We start from the raw sequence: 21,828 nt of genomic DNA, 5'->3' as shown, positions 1-21,828 counted from the left end.
GAGATTGGACTTCCACTTGTTGAAGTGCACCTGTTTCCACTGCCAGGTGAATCTTCTTCATTACAATGCGGTGGCAGATCTGCTGCTAAGTAGAGAGGCCGGTGTTCTGGTGTCTCTGGAAGACACATTCATCCACATGTACGCTCGTAAGGGAGCGTGGGGATGCATCATCCATGAGGCAGCGCTTCACTGGCTTCCCAGGGACAGGTTACTATATTAGTGCTGTCTGTGTTTGGATGACAGAAGAGTCTGGGTCACTCTGTTCTCAGGACATTCTCCTGAAAATAAGTTTCAAGTTTAGATTTTAAGATTTCTACAGACTTTTCTTCCCTGGAAGTAGGGAACTGAATTGTCTTAATTTTTAGCGATATTTAAAGGTCCAGCTTTGTTGTTTTATTTTGTTTCAGTTGCGTTTTAATGAAGTCACAATGTTACAATGATATGAGAGGTAAAATGACTGTTTTTGGTCTATGGAGTCTGGTGGTGAGCGATATATTATGGCTGTTTCTGGTCAAACAAAAGGTCTATCTTCTTTTCATAATCTTGTCAGACACTTAGAATAACAGTCAGTGAGAGCACTTTTAGTGGATGTACATTGACTTTGACTCTGACTTTGAGCATTAGCTAACATTGCATGGCAGCCATAGCAGCTTGTTTCACTAAGATTTTCTCATTTAACTCTGTGAATCAGAGTTTAATTTCAACCAAACCGGCGTTGGTGATTGTTGGAAAGACTGTAGAAATATTACCAAAGAGGGTTTTAGTGACTTTCATTTTGTGACTGTCCAGTTTAAGGTGTGTTTTGCGATTATCTAAAATAACTGTTTTTAGTCAGTGGAGTCTGGTTGGCTGTAGTACTCATTGTTCTCTAGTGCAACATCTACTGGCAAGTGAATTTAAACCTTAAAAGAGTCTGTAGAGGATCAGAGAGGTACTATACATTTACAGACGTATACTGTTAACTAAGACAGTATGTGGGTGGATTCCTGGCCACTGGATGTACAAAGTTAAGTGAGACCAGAACCCTCGTTGATAATCTCATTTCTGATTAGGTCAGCTTCCACATACAGGACTCTTACAAGCATGTTTACTGTAAAGGGCTGAGAACAGTGGTTCGTTTTGCTACCGTGTTCATTAGCATGAATTAGCTTGTGGTGAAGCTGATGATGAAATATTTAAAAGGTAGTTTCTTGTGTGTCATTGATCTATCCACCCCGCAGTTCTCAGTGCACTTTTATGTGCAGGTTTCAACAGCATAAGGAGATGAAGGAAGAGTGCATACAATCACGAATGGTTTGCAGGCTAGAATTGGCACAGGATTATGTTTTTGCCCTTCAGCTGTATCAGAATGAGAGCAAGGCTTCTTGGGAATAGCCTTCTACTTGGCAAGCTACAGCAAATGTCTATGCACGTGGAATTTTGCATCTGCTTTTACACCGGAGAGCATATCTGGTTGAGTATTCATAATAGTTCCCTTTGAGGCAGAGCATGTCGATCCAGATAGATTCAGCACAAGGCTAACTGACCAAATGAGCACTGTTTCTCTCCTACTAAAGCATTTAAAGACAGCAAACAAAAGGAATCACTGCCAAGTTTAAGCAGCAGCATCGCAAGAAGAACTATTTATTTTCAGTTTTTGATGAGAGCGAGTGTCAGCAGCTATGATATACAGTATGTAACAGAGTCCTGTCTGATACTGCAAGGCTTTACAGTGCAGATCTGATGCACCATGGGAGGTTGTTCTGCTGTCCAGGGGCTGCAGCCTCCAAAACCTGATCTCCCATAAGCTTCAAAGCAAGCCAGCCTCAAAGCTAAGAGGCCGAGTATCAAGTGTTACCAGGAGTTGTCATGCTTGAGTAAGCAGGAGGAAGGGCAACATGTTGGACCATGGAGGAGGCCGATATGCAGTGAACGCATGGGGGGGAGGGGGGCTGCAGTGTAAACAGCATGGAAGAGGGGACATCCTCTGGGGTTATCTGTCTCCTGTTGGGTTTGCTGATGTCTTTTTTTACAGGATGGTGTGCTTTGGGGCATCAGCCAGGCAAGTTGTTAAAAAGCAATCCATCAAATTCTTATCTGGGGATATATATACCAAGCATGCCTCAGATTAGCGTTAGAGGTGCAAAATCTTACATCGCCACAATTTATCATTTTAGCGTGGTATGTATTAGGACTATAGATACAAATCAGAACAGCTGCATCTCATCTGCATAAATCATCAGCGTGGGAGATTTTTTGTCAAATGTGGGTGTTTCCAGTGATTAAACAGTGCCGCCATGGGTGTGATATGGGAGAACAGGATACAGCATTGGATGTTGGGCTCGGTTCAGTCTTATGGAAGCTGCTCAATGGTGCATGAAGCCAAAAAGTTGTGTTTTCCCCGTTTACATTACCCGGATCCTCCGCATACGCTTCCACGTTGTGGGGCCCAATCACTAAGCGCACTAGATATTTTTGCTGGCTGTAGCGGCTTCTTTGTGTGTTTATGTTTAACAATAAAAACTAAAGTGAAACAAGAAAAACCCAGTCTGAACTAACTGAAACTAAACTGAAGTGAAAATACAAATTAGTAATAAAGTAATACAAATTTTCAGCTCTTAAAAGCTCCTTTAGTAAATAAGGACAACTACAATTTGGCTGTTTAGTGCTCAAAGAAAGGCTGAAAATCCCCCGAAATATCCCCCTATAGACTGTTGGAGAGGTGGAGGTCGTCCCATGTACAATGGCAGCTGTCTCCTCCCACACTTTCCTTTTCCTTACAGTTTTACTCCGACCTTAACTAACTGATCATGAAAGACTGTACTTGATAAATGTTGAGATGTGACCCTCCTGCGCAGTGACTCACTGGTCTGGCGTGGAGAGACTGGGTGGGTAAAGCGTAATATCTGACAGGTTGTAAGTCAGCAGGATGCTCCAGCAGCACAGCAGAGAGCAAGTAGGCAGTAAGGGACCGTTTAATTTGTCGCCCTTCTGTCACACGAGTCAACGAACTACCAACGAGGACCTGAATCGCTTAATTATATGTAACACACATACAACGTTCACCACGGTGAAATAGTATGTACTGTTCTGTTTGCCAATGTCCCTCTTGTAGATAAGAATGTAATTAGTGCATAAATCAATGACTTAAAGTTACATCTGCCTTACAAAACAATTCATAAATCCCACAGGGCAAATAGCACAGATGGCGCTTTTATTTGAGGATGATCTCTTTAAATCAGCTGTTCACTGGTGACTGCAGCTTATGTGAAGACATCAGTGCCTAAAAAATAGACAATCTAAATGTTTTTTAGGGGAGAAGAGTGAGCGTTTATCTTAAGTTTGAGTTCTGAGGGGCTCCTAAAAACACATCAACCATCATTTTAGAGCATTTTTTAAATCCTGCAATGAATAATAACCTTTAAGGAAAGAAGTATTTAAATCAATTTACTGTAAACTGCAATGTCCTGCACTCTGTTTTAAATGTCTTTATCTTTGTTAATATGACATTATTCGACTTGACGTGTGTAAAAACAATCTACACAATAAATGTGCTCTATATGTAGCATTAATTCATACTAAATTGATGGTTGATATTTAATCTTAAAACCATTAAGAGCAGAAATGTGTGTGCCGTTAAGATAATAAGAAATAATGAATATGTTTAGGAGGTTGTGCAATTCATTTAAGTAATAAGAATGGAAGTAATGTGTCTATTACAGACATCAGTTCGGCAGGAATTCAAGTGCAGATATTTTATTTGACAAATGAAACGATTGTTCAACAAACAGCAAGAACTGTGCATTTGTGTAGACTCTTTTGGCTTTAACTCGCCGGTCCACACAGATTCCAGGTTGTTTTTCAGTGTAAATCAGAAATCCTGCAGCAAAGACGGTGAAAGCCAGAGGTCACAGCTCTGTTCTCTCTCTGCTCTACATCACTGAACCCCTCAGGACCAGACATTAGCACTAATTCTCCCTCCAATCACCCAGAAATGATTTACTGATGGTGCAACAACTGCCTGCTTCGTCTCCATACCAACAGGTTTCCTAGAAGCGCTGCATTGTCGAATTATGGGAAGTTAAGTAATATTGTTGGCATAAATACTGGAGGAATACAATTTTGACCGTTTGTTCTGACAAATCCAAATGTCTTGAGACCTTTTAAGAAATATATTGAGGGGAGTTTCTTTGAATTGCTCTTTTTCCCTTTCAGTGTCTGAACAGGCTGCTACAGTATCTCACAATCTACAGCTTTAAAAGAAAATATACTCAGTTCTAATATTGATACTAAGAGCCAGTGTCTGCATACACTCTTGAATTCAAACACTTGCAGCAGTCTCGAGGCTTGTGCTTGACCAGCCAGTGATGTCGAGTGCTTCAAACTCCACAGCAATAGTTCCTGGACCTTTTTAAAAAACCCGATAGCAGCCCATGAACGAAAACTGGAATTAAGCCCTATTCACACAGAACTAGTATTACCAGGGGACCTCATGTGGTTTAGAAATCACCCCCCTACATCTCTGTTTTGTGCGGCACATTCTCACAGGATAAGCTAAATCTATTTTACTCAAATGTAATACAATTATCCTGTAGTCTGCGTGTTAATGAAGCTGCTGTGCCACAGGCGTAAAACCGCACATCTCTCTCATTTTAAAGCCATACGGTTTCTGCTGCCGTGTGACGCTGCAGGTTTTTAATGAAGTCAATGTAAAGAATCTGACACACAGCCAGCTGTGGACAAGCAGACATTAAAGTTGGTTTGTGATGCTGGAGAGCTCTGTGTGCACATCCCAGCTCACTGAAGCCACACAAACTGTGGCATTCACGCTCTCTGCAATTGTCATTATGGACCAACGTCTGTGCTGAAAGGTGGAGACTGAAAGGCTGGAGACACTGTAAAAATACTGATATCATAATACGTCCATGACCTGAATGCGTTTGAGGTGCAGCAAAATCACCCCAAATCACAGAGGTGCAGAGAATCATGGGACTAATATTATCACAGGACTTTGCTGTGGAATTTTTACTTTACAATTGAAGAAAATGGAAAATTTGCGAGGGATTAAGATCACAAACGTCCTCCACAATTATTACAAATCACACATGAGGTCCCCTGATAATACTAGTCCCGTGTGAATAGGGCTTTAGATGTGTTTTAGGTCGGAGCAGGCAGCTGTTTTCAGTGCATAAGCTTTACACTACCTGCTCAGCAGCAAGCAGCAGACAGAAGTTAGACTCTAGCGGATGAACATAGTGGAGGGGTTTAGCAGCTAAAGAGCCAGATATTTCCCTCAGGAGTTAGTAGAGACCAAAAACAGATAAGATATAGTGGACTTACATTCATCAGGTGTCTATAATATGCAATGTTATTCTTATTGGTTTCAACAAAAAAAAAAAAAAAACATCTGTGAAGGTTTTGCCGTTTCACAGTGCACATAAATGGTGAATGAATTGGTGCCTCTTTGGTCCATTACATGCATATAAATGCATGAAAACTATGTGTACAATACATTATAGTATTAAGAAAAGTGTCTTGCACTTTGTTCTTATTGCAATTTGAAGAAACATCATAAAAACTACCTAGAACAGTGAAAAAAATAGGATTTTAGGCCGTCCCCACTCTCTTTAAATGAAAAAGATTATAATTCCTCAGAAATTGTATTTCTTGTGTTACTGTGTGACTCTATTTCCAATTTAGACAAAAAGTAATGTTTAATATGTTAGTGAAAATACACATTTTAGTCGTCTTCCCAGGTATTTCACTGAATACATGTGCAGGTGAGGGTGAAGTGTGTTTTTCCGATGTAGGACAACATGTGTTATTGAGGTATATCACAGCTCTTTAGTCGCCGTTAGAAGGATGTTTCTAATCCTAACATTTACAGTGTATATTCCCCATACATGAAATACCTTTACAGTTGACCCCCCCCAAAAAAAAAAAGTCCCAAGAGCTGATTCCTGTTTAATGTTCCACATCCAGTTCTTCAGAGGACATAGCGTTCCTGTGTGATGGTCTGGTGTTCAGCCCAGAGGAGTTACATCAGTTTACTGACAGCACTGCAGTGTACAGTGATCTTTATAAACTAATCTCAGTGGTAGAAGAATTCAATGAATCTATTGTCAGAGCTGGTGGTGTTTGAACCTTATTACTGACACACTTTTAGTTTCACTCAATCAAGATGCTGGTTACAAGCACAGATCGTTAACTCCTTTGTTTATGATCTCTGTACTGTACATGCTTGATCATAGGCTCAGGTCAATCTTACAGATACTGTGATTATTGTATTAACAAGACTAAGAGTCTGCAGCACCATTCAAGTTGAACCATACCGAACTGATTTGCTTTTCCATCACCAGTTTAAACGCGCTGAGTTGTGCCATGCCGCGCCCGAGATGGACCACCCCCAGAGAAGGGTTAAAGCTCTGCTGCATAATAAACGTTTTTAAAAAACAAAATAACTGTAAAGTTTCACTGTGAAGAAAATATGGGAACTGGAAGGTGTTTATCAGGACCCCTCCAGTGCCTGTAGCGTGGTTACGCCCCTCCTGCCAGTGTTGACCTCTAAATGACACACAAGCTGAACTTCAGTCAGTCTTTTTTCTTCTGGTTTCAGGGCCACTCCACCTCCCTCTGGTTTCCTTGCTGATCACTTGCTGCCTGCTCAAAAATATCAAACATCTGAGAACATACGCATCCTCTGCCTGTGAGACATGCTTTAATCACACAGGCCTGGCACACAACCACAGTCCATATGCTCAGTTTCTTCAGGCGGCGTTCACACTCTTGTTGTTCTGGTCTGAGAGTTTCACAACAGTCTGAGTGTGTGAAGAGCCGGCGATGCTCCACAGCCCACATCCTCGTGCAAACCAAGCATTTTTACAGTAATCTGAGTATAACTGTCGCCTCTTAACTGTGTGTTAATCTCAGCAGAAAATGTAATTATAAAAATGCTCAGTCATCGATACATTTTCATGACTTTCACTATCAAAATCATGCAATAAATAAATAATATTTGAATATTAAACAATGTAATCACACACAATTAGCAAGGGAAATGCATGTTTATGGCTGCAGGCATGTGAGTGACAGGTGTTAGTGTTTGTGGAGCTTCCAGATGAACAATTTAAATTGGAAATGCCTCATTTTTGCAAATGCAATCTACATTAATGCAGTTGTGCTGCTCTTCCCAGTACAGTTAAAGGCTGTAGCATTTCCCACAGCTATAATGTGACTTCTAACAAATTCATTCATGCCAGTCCAGTGAGTGTGCAGTGCAAAGCTTTAAATCTCATGACATTTAAAGGACTTTTCTTCTTAAAAACTACAACACTGACTTCTGACTAGACCTGGAAATTCTTAAGGTGGAAGTTCAAACACTTCCTCTATCCCAACCAATTTTTTCTGGAAAACAGGAAACCAGTCACCCCCTTTGCTGCGTGGCGTCTCCTCTTTCTCTCCCCCCTTTCCTGTCACTCTGTGGCTATAACTCATTACCTCGCCCCCAAAAAAGGTCATATTCATATATCATCTTATTATTTTCAGTTAATGAATACTAAGGATACATCTCCTTTATTTATTCAGGGGGTTTTCACTGAGAGCCCCTGCAAGCTGCCCAGTACAACCACAGTCTGATCTGTTGGTCACTGAGCACCTCCGTGTAAGGACTGAATCAATACCGTTATCGATACCAGTACTGCTTATTAGTATCAGTTTCCTTATTAATTCTCCTTAATTCTAATGGCATTAAGTATTAACCCAGTGTGTGCTTTATTTACATTTCTTTGTGAAGTGATCATGACATTCTTTTAATTGTTGTTCACTGGGAGGGAGAGACAATTAGTGTAAATATATATATATAATGTACATTTTATATAAACAGCAGAAACTGGTGTTCCAGGGACCAACAGGGGTCCTTCGGTGGGTTGTAGGGGGTCCCCAGCAAAAGGAGGAATAGAATATTTCACTTTTCGGATTGAAGAAGATTGATTATCTTCAATCCTAAAAATAATAAATAAATTAATTAATACTCTGCTAATGAGGCTGGTTTTCTTTAGTTTTGTTTTTGTTGCTTTTTTGTTGCTTTTTCTCCCTTTTGTAGAAATTGTAAATTATATATTTTATATGTATTTTCCCTTTGTTTATCTTGTTTTAGTTTGTTTTTCCAGTCTCAGTTTTGTAATTGTTGAGATTTTGTCAGTTTGTTACTGTTATTTACCTTAAAAACAAGAAAATACTCAGAGGGAATTTCCTAAGACAAAATCCTCTCAAACTGGGGGTCAATGGTGTAATGTGCATCTACTGTGGGGTCCCTTGACATGAAACAGTTCCTGGTCTCTCTTGGAACTGGAACCAATCTAAGACCAGTTCTCGGCGGTAACGCAGCCCTGTCTTTTAGCTAATAAAAATAACTATTGATCCTGTTCTTTACCTCTCCTGTCTCTCTGTTTGTGCTTCTTAACCTTCCCAGACTCCCTTGAGCCCACCTACCATCAGCTCCAGAAGATGAAGCTGGACAAGAGCCCGTTCGTGGTCGTGTCGGTCATCGGTCAGGAACTGCTGACCCACAGTTTCCACGGCGCCTCCGTCGTGGTGCTGGAGGCAGGGCTGAAGATCGGCACATGCTCTCTAAAGCTGCGTGGATCCGTCTTCTCGGCCCTAAGCTCGGCGTACTGGTCTCTGGGTAACGCAGAGAAGAGTATGGCCTACATGCAGCAGGACCTGGAGGTGACCAAGACTTTAGGTAGGGAAGAGGAGAGAGCGATGGAGCGTGGCGTGAACGGACTGTGCACGAGTGAAACAGTTGTAATGAATGTCTCGTCCACAGGTGACCAGTCAGGTGAATGCCGAGCTCACGGGAACCTTGGCTCTGCCCTCTTCTCCAAAGGCAGCTACAGAGAGGCTCTGGCCAATCACAGGAACCAACTAGTGCTGGCCATGAAGCTCAAGGACAGAGAGGTACGTTTGCATGCATGTGTGGGCTTTTAAGAGCGTGAAAAATAGATTGTGCTCATGTGTATTCTTATGACAGCGCACGTTGTATACATTTGCAGTCAGTCTTGGTTCAAGTGCTGCGGCCTCCACCTGGTCTGACTCTTGGCTTGATGAGATAACAGCCTGATTTTTGTTCATGTCCACAGAATGAAGGTATATATGTTCACGAGTGACATATGCAGCCAACTTCCCAGCAGGGATTTGATGTTACCAATATATTTCCAATTATTATCTCCCAATCAAGTTTTTTTGGTCCCAATCCCAATCTGAGTCTTTAAATATTGGGTATCTTCGACATCAAGTCTGATCTGATATTTATATTTACCTAAAAGTTGATTAATTCAACTGACACACCTTTAGTTTAGCTACGTGATTCAAGTAGCACTGCAAAAATATAAAGTTTATAAATCATTGATCTGATATGAATGAAAGTAGGTAAATGAAATTAACTGGAAACTCACTCTGTAAGATTCGTGGGAACAGTCCACTACTGGTTGAACAGTTGTGTCAGTGAGTGGAGGTTCTTCCCTCAAAAGATCTTTGGATGAGTGTCGTGTGTTTAAAACTTCTTGACGCACACCGGATCGCCTACTTAAATGAGTGATAAGCTAACAAGTAATTTGTTACAGTCGGAAAGAATCTGATGAAACTGTATACAAAGTCACTGTTAGAACTGTAATGGTATTATTAAGTACTTATATCGGTATCTGCAAGGACCCAAATGTAAATAAAAAGTGGTAAAAAAAATGTTGGTCGGTGCATCCCTGTCAAAAACTATAAAACGTTCAATATAATAATATCAAAAGCTCGGTCCAGTTGGATTCATGTGCTGTGTGAGATGTGTGCTTTGATCAAGTGTAAATCTGATGATTGAATGTTATTATTTTTAAAAGAAAATGAACTTTGTCTACCAACTAAGGTTACGATAAATGTGTGTGAATGTGTGTAAAATGGGGACTTTGTCATTTTAGTCACGTCTGTACAGTTTCTACAGCAGATTTTTTTTTTATCTCTAACAGAAAAAAACATCTGTGGGACTTTTCCTTAACATAATAAATACAGTCGTTGGTCATTAATGGGTTAACACACACACACACACACACACACACACACACACACACACACACACACACACACACACACACGTGTAAGGTTGTTTGTATTTCTTGTACAATATTAAAGAGACAATAAAATATTCCATAAAACTTGCCACAGGCACATGAGATTAAAGAAAATATTAAATCCACTGAGACGTAATTGGATCTGCCATGACACAATGTTGTGTGTGTGTATATATATATATATATTATTCACAATGCATCACGTGTTGGCAAAGTTAAGAAAGCAGCACCCTCTTATACATTCACACACAAATGAACACACACACACACACACACACACACACACACATATGGGAGTAGTTAAATGAAGGTAAACGCACACAAACAACCTGACAGCTTTACTTTGTGTTTTGAGACGTAAAGGGGCCAAAGTCTAATCTGTAACAGCGATCTAATTAACTATGGTTTTCACAACTGTCCAAAGTGTTTCAGGAGAACGGCGGTGAGTTTAGCTCTGGCCCGAGGCAAAGAAAAACTCCTTTCGAGAAAAAGCATGAGGGAGTGAGAGAGCAGTTCGGGAAGAGGACGGAGGTGTTCCAAAAAGAAATTGGAGCTAATCTGTTTGTTTTTCTATTGGTTTGAGTTGTGATGACTGTATGTAATCTTAGCAGTCTCTAGAGATTTACAGTCTTGGATAAACTGCTGACATTGTCATATTATATATACGGTACACCAGTGATACTCAACTTAAGCAGGGGCGTGTCCGAAGAGGGGCCTGGGGTGGAACTGGACTCCCCTGAAGTCTGATTGGCCACCCCAAGTGCCACCCCATTATCCTAAGACAGTGAGAGTCTTTATAATTAAGTTATATGAATTTACTTGATCATGCTGTATGGAAGAAGACTTGAAACTAGAGATTGAGAGCATAAACTTATTAGTTTACTGTTTATTGAGCTAATAAATCAAGTCAGAAGTCGGCTCATTTCTCCATAAGACTGTATGGTGATGGAGCTGCCCCCTGCTGGCCGTTGTATAGAATGCAGGTTTAAGACACTTCTGTGTTGGCTTCACTTCACAGACCCAGAAGCTCTGTCCATTGGTAACACTGAGGAGGATCTATTGTCAGAAATTGAATTTAATATTCATAGGTATGTTCAGTATCAGCTGAAAATAGGAATCGTGTTTTTGTTACCTTAGAATGAGACGTCTCTTGCACGACGGCCATTATCCTTTGATTAATATTTTTATTACATAATGAGTGGACAGGTGGGCTGATTATTGTATCTTCCAGCTGTTAACTGATGTTTCCAATGTGCAGTTTTATTGTAACTGCTCTATAAGGTCGCTATAATGTTCTTAAAGGCTCCACTGGACCCTCACACAAACCAGTGGCTCCATATCACACATACACACACACACACACACACACAGTCTCTTAATAGCATGTGATTGCATCCTGGCTCTGGAGAGGCCGATTGAACACCTGTCAGGAAGACGAATGAGGGTTTGAGCAAGTTCATTTTAATGAAAGCGGTGAACGGGAATACAGTGTGTCTGCCTGTATTCTTTATGTTTGTCTGTTCTGACACTAAAGCGTCTGACCAGCTACTACATTCATCTTGCACACATATATTTGCACATGGAAAACCATACAGAAGAGTTTCTCCCTTATGAGCTTGTGTGTCTTTTTCCCCGTAAACACACCACAGACAGAGTCGAACGTCTGTGTTGTTGACGGACGATTATTGAGCTTCTCCTCGGCGGGTGCACGGCCTAAGGCGACTGAGACACGGTCATCAACAGAAATCCATATCTCCCACTGTGTGTTTGCTTTACTATACATGTGTTCATCTGTGCAGCGTGTGAGTGTTTCCAGACAGCAAGCTTCCAAACAAAGACGGCGCCTTGCGGAGAGCTGAAGTTTAACCTGCAGGGGTCGGCACAGAAAAGGCAATGACTACCCAGTGTAATTCAGTCCAGTTCAACCGCTGTGCAATTACTGCTAAAACGCTTAAAGAAAATTAATAGGCAACACTTTACGTGATCAATTAATCGTTTGAGTCATTTCTCAAGCAGAAATTTCAACCAGTTCCTGCTGCTCAAATCTGAGAATGTGTTGCTTTTTATTTGGAATTTGAATATCTTTGTGTTTTAGATTGTAAACAAGACATTTGAAAATGTCACCTTAGGTCTCTTACAAACTGAAAACCCCCAAATTGATACACGTCAGGCTGCAGAACCCCTATTTTATAAGATGTAGTCTCAGGGATCCCTCGTCTGATCAGATTTAGTTGTTCCATAGCGATCAATGCTGTAGGTTAAAGAGAGGAAAACATGTGAACAGAATAGTTATTCTTATACATGCTCTCATTCTAGTCAATTAAATGATAGTGGAATTTGAGAAACCCTGGTTTAAACGCTAAATTTGTTTATTTTAATAATTTAATAAACAGTTGATAATAAAAAATAATAGTTAGTTGCTGCCCTAGTTGTAACATAAATGCTACCTTTGTGAAGTTTAAGATTGTTTTGTGTTGAGAGTGTCTCACAGTGGAGTTTCTATGTCTCTGTGGTAGTTATTGAGGTTGAAACATGCTGCGGTGCAACCAGAATGCATTGCACGGATGCTCACTTAGACAATGAATGGAAATCGTGGAAATGACCGATCCTGTGGACACGTCTCTTCACTGCGGTAGTATTCTGTTATGAGTAACATTATAATAAAAGCTGCTTTTATTGTGAAATCTTTCACATGGGGGTATTACACCACTACTACCCCCGCTCTGTGCTTACTATGTGTACTATAAACCCATATAAACAAGACGCCATTATAGCACGTGTCCACAAGAAGCGAGGGGTTGCGACACTTCCCAGCACTGGATGCTTGTAGTCACTAAAGGCTCCACCCTCCGACACTTCTGGCTGCACCTGATTGGACAAACACTTGCTGCTCCGGGATTTAAAAATGGACCAACGTGGCGGCTCGTCTGAAAACCTTCTCTCATATTCTGAAAATAGTTACCCCGAAATGTGTTTCTGAAAATATTTTAAGTGAGAAAGATGCCATACAGTTGCTGAATCTGTCTTCATTTCAGGTTGACAGCGGTTATTTTGGCCGAGGTAATAACGAGCTCCTACTGATGAATTTTGTCCCACTCAGGCTAAGAAAGTAGCTCCTTAACTCTCCTCATCCATTTCTTCTCCTCTTCCCCCTGTCTCTTTCCGTCCTTCTGTCCTGTCTCAAACTTTCAGACCAACAAGTTAACGCAGATCTGTCATTTCCCTCCGACGCAGCAGGAGAACTCGTTTCTTCCGGTATCCCATGCTGAGGGTTAAAAGCCCGTATTTTTCTGCTGATTGAGCAGCGCTTCTCAAAACCTCCTGCGTCTCTCTCGGCCAGTTTATCGAGCAGAAGACGCCTCCACTAATCTTTCTCCGTCTCTCCTCTTCTGTTTCCATTCGCTAGATTTAGAGATCTATCTCTTCCTTCCTACACCTTTTTACTCAGAACGTTTGTACCCTCCTAATGAGATTGTGGTGCTTTCCTGCAACATTATATAAAAATATAGTGTAATGACGGGTTGCATATTATGATTCTTTAATTTTCTGTCTGTGCTAAATGACACTGGTTGTCAGTCACTCCATATTTTTCATATATATATATATATATATAGACATAAAAAATATGTGCATGTTGTGTACCGGCCCGCAGTCTCAGACACAACATGATTGGATTTTTTGTGTCTTTCCTCGTGCAGGGGAAACATTGTGTCCTTGTGGGAAATCAAACACTCGTCTGGCCGGTTGACTGTACACACAGAGGCCTCCTCGTCATTTATTAAATCTCCCTTTTCCTGCCTCGGAGATGTGTCAACTGGATTTTATGTGTTTACACTCATCACTTTGCTGGGAATTGGGATTTCGGTGGATGTGTGCTGTCCTCTTTGGTGAACGCTCACTGAAAAGAACACACATGAAGAGGAATGAAAAGAGCAGAGCGTCCCGGTGTTAATTAGAAGTGGTAAATTCCACTGAAGGTCAGTTTGGCTGTTTTCGGTGACAGTTTTTAGCGTTCATTAAGGCTCTGGTTTCAAGGAATGTGGTATCGGTGTGTGTTGTATCTATTCGTAGGCGTTTGAACGGAAGGAAGGAAGGAAGGAAGTTTTCCTCCCCAACCCCACATAGTAGAGCAAACATTCAGATCCTCTCTATTACAGGAGTTTTCAGTGGTGGAAAGCAATAAAGTACATTTAGTACTTTAATTTAATACAATTTTGAGGTACTTTTATGCTGCTTCATCCTTCTACTCACTACACTTCCGACCTAAATATTATATATTTTACATCACTACATTTATTTGACTTTAGTTACATATTATTGTAAGATTTTACACTAGAAAAACATATGATACGGTTTTAACATATATGAATTCATTGCTAAAGATTAAACCAGTGATTCCTAGACTTTCTGTCTAATCACTGTCTAATTGGGACCTCTCATGGGTTCTTTTAAAGCTCCAGTGTGAAACATTTAGGAGGATTTACTGGCAGAAATAGAATATCATATTCATAGGTATGTTTTAATTAGTGTATAATCACATGAACATAAGAATTATTGGGTTTTTGTTACTATTCTCAGCCCGTTCTCATTCCCAGGTTGTCAAACACAGACACAAGAGGTGTTCAGTTAGTTTCACAACTAACAACTACAGCAGATGCTACTAAATCCTACACACTGGTCATTAAAGTACATTTTGCTGATACAACTGTTGTACTTGTACCCAAATAAGAGTTTGAATGCAGGACTTTTTTCTTGTAATAGGGTATTTTGCCCATTCTTGACCTCTACTAAGGCAATGGAGCAGTTGTTTTGTGCACGCCCACAAGGATGCAAATAACAGTCAGTTTAATTTAAATTTTTATAAAAAAATTCTGACATTTGGAGAATTTTGTTAAGAATTTGGATATAATTAATAATTAATTGTCATGCTAGACACATGGAAGCAAAGGGTTCAAATGGCTGGAAGACATTTTGTCATTAAATTTACATCAACATTTAGTTTTCATTTTTGTTTGACTTATGAAATCTGAAGGCTCACTCTTACATTTCTGTTGAAGAAGAGAAAGAGAGTGTGTGTTGGATATAAATGAGTAACGAACATGCTAATAACCCCTCTTCAATAATTCATAGCTCCTTCTCCTCCTCTCTCTCACGTTCTTTAAACTTGCAAACATTTCATTATACTCTCTCTCTTCGTTGCTGTCCCTCATTGTGTGCTTTGAAAGGTCAAAGTCAGATTTTCCTTTCAGGATGTGTTGCTGTGAGTCTGTGTGCCACCGCTGACAGAAGAGTGTGACTGCTGTTTGTGTTCAGAGGGCCTCTAACTTAATGACTGTCACTCTGATTGCATCAAGGAGACGATTCTTACAGTGAGAGTCTATACCTCAGGACAGGGTTTATTGATAATTACATCACACTGTGTGTTCACAGATATAAGCTGTGTTCAACAGATCACAATCATTATCGCTGGTGTCGTGTTGCCTGTGCAGGGGGTGTTAGTATCGTGTCCAATCAGTTACGTATGTAGATTGTTTCCTAGAAAATGTACAATAAATTAATCAACACTGAAATTAAGAATGCAGAATTATGCCAGTGCTGCATCAGTGAGTAGTGGAGGAACAATAATACAACTGAAACTAATGGTGTGTTCCCACCAAACGCAAACCCAATTTTTGCCTTGTGTTACTTTGTGTAGTAACACAAGATGACACTTCGCCCTTTAATCAGGCTCACTATGGGGGTATGAGCCCAAAATAAACAGAATTTGTTGTGATTTAATTGCGAATAAACCGAAAATAAATTACCTGAATTACCTATGACAAGCACAGCAACAAGTTTTTAGATCAATCAGGGCTACGCTAACTAAGTTCATAGTAAAGTAAAACTGATAGCTAGAATCAAGTAACAGACACATATTTTAAGCATTTACTAAGTAGTCCACCTTCCTGTCTTACTTTTTTCCAAGCAATCAAATTTTTTGTCCAGTCTGTATGGAAGAAGACTTTGAACTAGAGACTGAGACCATAAACTCATCAGGAAACTGTTTACTGAGCTCATAAATCAACTGAGAAGTCGACTCATTTCTCCATAAGACTGCATGTTATGGTTTGCCAATGGAGTTGCCCCCTGCTGGCCTTTACTTAAATTCCAGGTTGAAGAAACAGCCACGTTGGCTTCACTTCACAGACCCAGAAGCTCTGTCCATTATATATACTGTCAATGGTTGAGATCACTAGACCGCCTTCTGTTGTTGCGCTTATAGACAGCACGTTTTTGTGTTGGGATTTCCCACAGGTGTTCATTCGAATTAAGAAGCTGTAGCTGAGATGGAGATGGCAGACTGACATTATTGGGATGCTGTTCATTAAGTGATAATTGTAAGACTGAGGCATATTCATCCTCCAACAGACTTCTGTAAAGATAGAAATGTTTATGCATATTATTAATGCGAAAATTAAGTGTTTATTCCTTTGCCAGTGAATGCTCCCACGTCAGAGCTGCCTGAAGGAATATTTTCATATATTTGTCTTGTTTTACGGCACTTAAAATAGAAACTATATCCATCCTGTAAAAGGTATTAGATTCCAGAAAGGTCAGGACATAGATTTAAATATAATATGTAGTGTGTTTTTTTGGAACAACTAGTATTTGTGTATTTGTGTATAAGCGATATTTGTGTTTGAATGTGTTGAATATGTGTACACACTGATAGACACAGCACACAGTAAATGGGATATAAATGGTGTTAATACAGACTGTGGTGCTCTTGTCTTCATTTTTCTGGTTAATTTGAAACAGACTAGAGACAGACTAGACTAGAAAGATTAGTTAGCAAATGAGTAGGCAGGTTACAAATTACTAAAGCAACAGCAGGAGTGCTGCGACCATTTCTCATTTCTCTTTCTGTTTAATCAGAGAAACCATGTGTACAAGAAGGAGCTGACACAATCTGCGTATTTTGGTGTGTGTGTGTGTGTGTGTGTGTGTGTGTGTGTGTGTGTGTGTGTGTGCTCGTGTGAAGACAACAACGGTGTGAACAACTGTGAAACACTCATCATGATTTGCATGGTATTATGCCTGAAGAGGCCCTGTAATTAGCAGGAAGAGTGGTGGTAGAAATCATTAGATGGCTCAAAGTGCTATAAAAGTGTCTTATGTGCTAACTAAAACAGAATAATAATAGATCTGCAACAACCTGAGTGGTGGCAGCACAGGGTGAGACCCACAGCAGGTCTAATAGGATGTGAAAGATTAGCTTTCACTCCTGCAGCCTCCAATACGTGTGAATCGTCTCCATTTAGGATCGGAGGACTTGATGTCCTTCTTCCTTTTACCTTCTCTCCTAACAGGTGTCTCTTATTGTCCAGCTGCTGTAATTGAGTTAAAAGAAACTCAGAATGTTAATGCACTCGTTGTTATTGTAAAAGTTTAAAGAGGCTGGATTTTGGTCCCCATTCATCTGTTAGGAACAGTTCAATCTGATCAATCTTTCATGCGTCCATCCATTTTCTGCCGGGGTCGAGGTGGCAGCAGGCTAAGCAAGGTAGTCCAGACGTCCCTCAACCCAGTAATGTTCTCCAGCTCCTCTGAGAGGATCCTGAGGCGTTATCAAGCAAGATGAGATATAAAATGTTAAAATGATAAAAAATGTTCTGGGTCTGTCCTGGGGGCTTCTACCAGTTGGACCCAATCAGCACCGATTTCACAGCTTATTGCTATTAACTTACAATACTTTGTGTTTTACCTAATCTGTACATTGCTGTAACACATAATCTATCCACCTCGTAAATTACATCCAGGTGTGTTATTCCTCTCTAATCCACTCACTATTTCATCCTAAAAGTCCACGTGCTTTCACAGTGACGGATGACAAACACGACTTGTTTATAATCCACTTATAAACGTAATAAACTCAACTTCAGCTGTATTATAATGGTTTTGAATCATAATAACGAATGCTTGTTCGTTACCACAGTTACTAACATTAGCATTGTTAATTTGCTGTCATCTATGATCGCCGAGATGGCGGTAATAGAAACGGGACCCCTGGACTCTCGGTTCCTAGAAGTCTTCTAATCAGATGGGATCGCCTCATTTCATTGATTTCAAGGGGAATCAGACCCGGTGGCAGGCATTAAGAATTACTGTATAGAAATATCTTCTCTACGATGGTCTTGTTTGTTTATAGAGACATCAGGATTAAACTGGTCTCATAACCAGTTAAAAACTCCTCCTAGTACGTTTAAGTGAATGTGAAGTCCTTATTCCAGCACTGACAGTGTTATTATTATTATTACAGTCATTATTATATCTAAAACTACAGAATAAATACACCATTATGTATTATTTGGGTCTTTAAACCCTTGTTTGGAGTCTGTGTGTGTATGCTTGTTGTTTATTTGGACTCTGTGGACGCCTTTGTGCCTCTCTCTGCTGGGGCCACTCTGCTGGGTGGATACCAACCGGTGCATATTTGTGTGATTTCAGGCTGCGTCCGATGCCCTCAGCAGTCTGGGCCATGTGTACACAGCAATCGGCGACTACCCCAACGCACTGGCGAGCCACAAACAGTGTGTGCTGTTGGCGCGACAGACCCAGTGCCAGCTCTCCGAGGCTCGCCAGCTGGGCAACATGGGCGCCGTGTACACAGCACTGGGAGACTTCACCAATGCTGTTCAGTGCCACGAGAAACACTTGGACATTGCAAAGGTACAGTACTGCATTTTATTATCTATATTGTTTCTGATGGGTGGGAAACTTTGTACTTCCTAAACTGTTCACAGCCTTTTACCACAATGTATGTTTCAATTTATTCAAATACATTTCATTGTCCCCAACAAACAAACTATTTCTACCTATTTGAGCAACATGTGTAAGACCTACAGTGACCAGCAGTTTTAGGAAATTAATTAGCCTTTTTAAAACAATCAAACTACATATTTGTGACCCGTGGGCTTGAGTCTGAGTGGCAACAATCACCAACTCTGATTTGGTGGAAATAAATCCTTAATTCACTGACGTAGTCCACAGAGAGGCTGACTTCATTATATCTTTACATAACTAATAATTGTTTGCAGCTGTTTTAAATCTCATTTATATAACCCTTTAATATTATAATAGCTTAAGCTGTTCAAAAGCTTGTGAAAAAGTAGCCATTATATTGTATATATATATTCACAAACAGGCTAAAAATGGATCTCCCATGTAAACGTGTGAGACATTACCCAGCCAGAAGCACTTATTGAATATAAAGCCACCCAGTAATTGAATTTCGGATTATTATGGAGAGAAGCATAATTTGTATTTCAGGACTATGATAAACTCAAACAGGGGAGCTGCTGTTTGGAGGCGTTTGCAGTTACATCTCTGTGTCTTTCAGTCAGGAGTTTATCTAATGTCTGTATTTTAGCATCTGTCTATCATTTGCTGGATAAAGTATTTTATAACAAAGTTATTACCAAAGAACGTCACATGTATTCAGGGCACTAGTTGTGAAAGCTGTAAATATTTGAACTACCACCGTGCAGCTCTTCATGCACAAAATAACAACAGACAATAATCTGAGCACATTGCACTTTTTATGTTATTTTTTTGGATGGGGTGCAAACTTGCAAGCGAGCCAGCCGCCGGAGCCAACATCATCTCACTCTTTGTAGCTTCCTCTCTTTGCACACTAATTGACCATCTGTTGACAATTACCAGAAAAAAGGTTTCCTAATTAAAATCTCCTGACTACAGAGAGTTTATGTTAAGTTATTTTATTTTGACAGTTTATGTCTCTTTAGCTGGAAATGTTGCAGCTTTCTAACATAATAAAATGTCCATCTGTATGATATGTGTGAGCTCTTTATACACAAAAAAAATAGTTTTTTGTTACATAGTCCTTTGTAGAGACCTCTTTTCAAACTGCATTCCATTGTCTGAAATTCATTTAAAGTAACACTTCTTTATAAATATTTTTTTAAGTGCCCTAAGAAGTTTTAAAAAGCCCTTTTTTTAATTATTACATGGCATGTATACCTACTGATGAAGAAGACAAAAAATAGCATTAGTTATATTTGAAGAACTGGGACACTGTCAGTGAAACTGCGCTACAAGCAGTGAAACAACCACAGTGATCATTTCTGAGCTACGAAATGACTTAAATGATATCTCTGGCAGACTTTGGAGAACCGGCGTGAAGAGGCGCGGGCGTACAGCAACCTGGGCAGTGCCTACCACTCTCAACGGGACTTCGACAAGGCGATATCATACCATACACGAGTACTGGAGTTGGCACAAGAGCAGGGCGACAGAGCGATCGAGATGAGGGCGTATGCTGGTCTGGGGCATGCTGCCCGATGCATGCAGGTTGGTATAAAACCATTTCAAGACTATGTTTAAATGAATTACACTGTTCTGTATGTTCTATGTACTGATGATAATGTGACCAACAAATATGATTGATGCTTTTGTCCTGTGATCCTCAGGACCTGGAGAGGGCGCGTCAGTACCACCAACACCAGCTAGAAATTGCTCAGGAGCTGCAGGACAGAGCGGCTCAGGGCCGAGCCTCTTCCAACCTGGGTAGGTTTATCTATCTCTGTCTTTTATGCAGTGAGTTATGAGATATTTATGTGTTAGTATTTGTTTCATGGTTTAAATTCCAAATTCATAACATACTGCAACTAAATAATGTATTGGAAGTAGAAATGTGCACTAGCCTGGGAGATGGAAGCAATTTTGGCTGCATTTGATATGAGGTTTGCACTTCTCTCTCATGTCACTCATGTTCCCTGAACTTATTTTTTTGGGCTTATTAATATTCAGTTTACCGCATTAGCATTAAGGCCTGGGTACACCAATAACAGGCACTGCAAAATTCAACCGCACGCCTTCACAAAAATCTAACATAGTGACTACTGACATGGGTTTGTTCCCCAGATCTGGGCTCAGAGTTAGGGTGTTAGGGGACTTAGGACCCTGGGAACAAAGACACAGGCAGGACTGGTTGGACCAACAATTGACAGTATATATAGTGGTCAGAGCTTCAGAGAGGTCTGTGAAGTGAAGCCAATGCTGAAGTGTCTTAAACCTGCATTCTTTCTAATTGCCAGCAAGTGGCAGCTCCATGGGCTGCAAAATAATGTCTGATAGTCTTATGGAGAAATGAGCCGACTTCTCAGTCGATTTATGAGCTCAGTAAACAGTTTCCTGATGAGTTTCTGGTCTCAGTCTCTGGTTTCAGTCTTCTTCCATACAGCATGCTGTTCATTTAGTAACTGAGGGTCCCATTTAGAGTAAAACAGACCATAAAGCAGGGCATGCTTTAGGGCAGGGCTACCTTGTGATTGACGGCTCATTCTCAGTGAGTCCGTCCAGCTCAACGCACCAAACTCAGATCAAACGGTCAAACTAGGCAGTGCTGATCAGATATGGATCCAGATTCTGTTACTGCAATGACTATTTCCCAATGTCCAAGTCCGAGACAGGTCCGAGTGCAAATACCAACGAGTTGAAGACAAGTCAGAAACAATAGAAAAAACATCTCTACAGCCCTGTAGAACTGTAATAGTATCAAATCTTAGCAGAAGTTACACAGGACAGTAGCAAGGTCATGAGTCCGAGCCCTACTACGAACATCCGGGGGCATGTATTCCACTACTGCAACTGTGTAGACCTCAAGAGTCCGGTCAGTAATATTCATTTCAGTTTGTACTAAGCCCGAGTGCCTCTTTATGTGTAATTTAATCTA

The 21,828-nt window shown here is 40.4% G+C and overlaps 1 protein-coding gene across 3 annotated transcripts in view; it reads left to right on the top strand.

Moving 5' to 3' along the window:
• Positions 1-21,828, top strand: part of ttc28 (tetratricopeptide repeat domain 28) — a 125,970-nt gene that overhangs the window by 70,232 nt on the left and 33,910 nt on the right. For all 3 annotated transcript variants that reach the window (XM_051411787.1, XM_051411786.1, XM_051411788.1), the window contains 5 exons: positions 8,450-8,722; positions 8,807-8,937; positions 18,582-18,803; positions 20,256-20,444; positions 20,564-20,660. In XM_051411787.1, the coding sequence (XP_051267747.1) occupies positions 8,450-8,722; positions 8,807-8,937; positions 18,582-18,803; positions 20,256-20,444; positions 20,564-20,660 (912 nt within the window). The remainder of the gene's footprint in view (positions 1-8,449; positions 8,723-8,806; positions 8,938-18,581; positions 18,804-20,255; positions 20,445-20,563; positions 20,661-21,828) is intronic.

The sequence above is a fragment of the Dicentrarchus labrax genome, unplaced genomic scaffold (assembly GCF_905237075.1).
Source record: "Dicentrarchus labrax unplaced genomic scaffold, dlabrax2021, whole genome shotgun sequence".
Classification (NCBI taxonomy): Eukaryota; Metazoa; Chordata; class Actinopteri; family Moronidae; genus Dicentrarchus; species Dicentrarchus labrax.
This window is presented reverse-complemented; position numbering and strand designations above follow the sequence as displayed.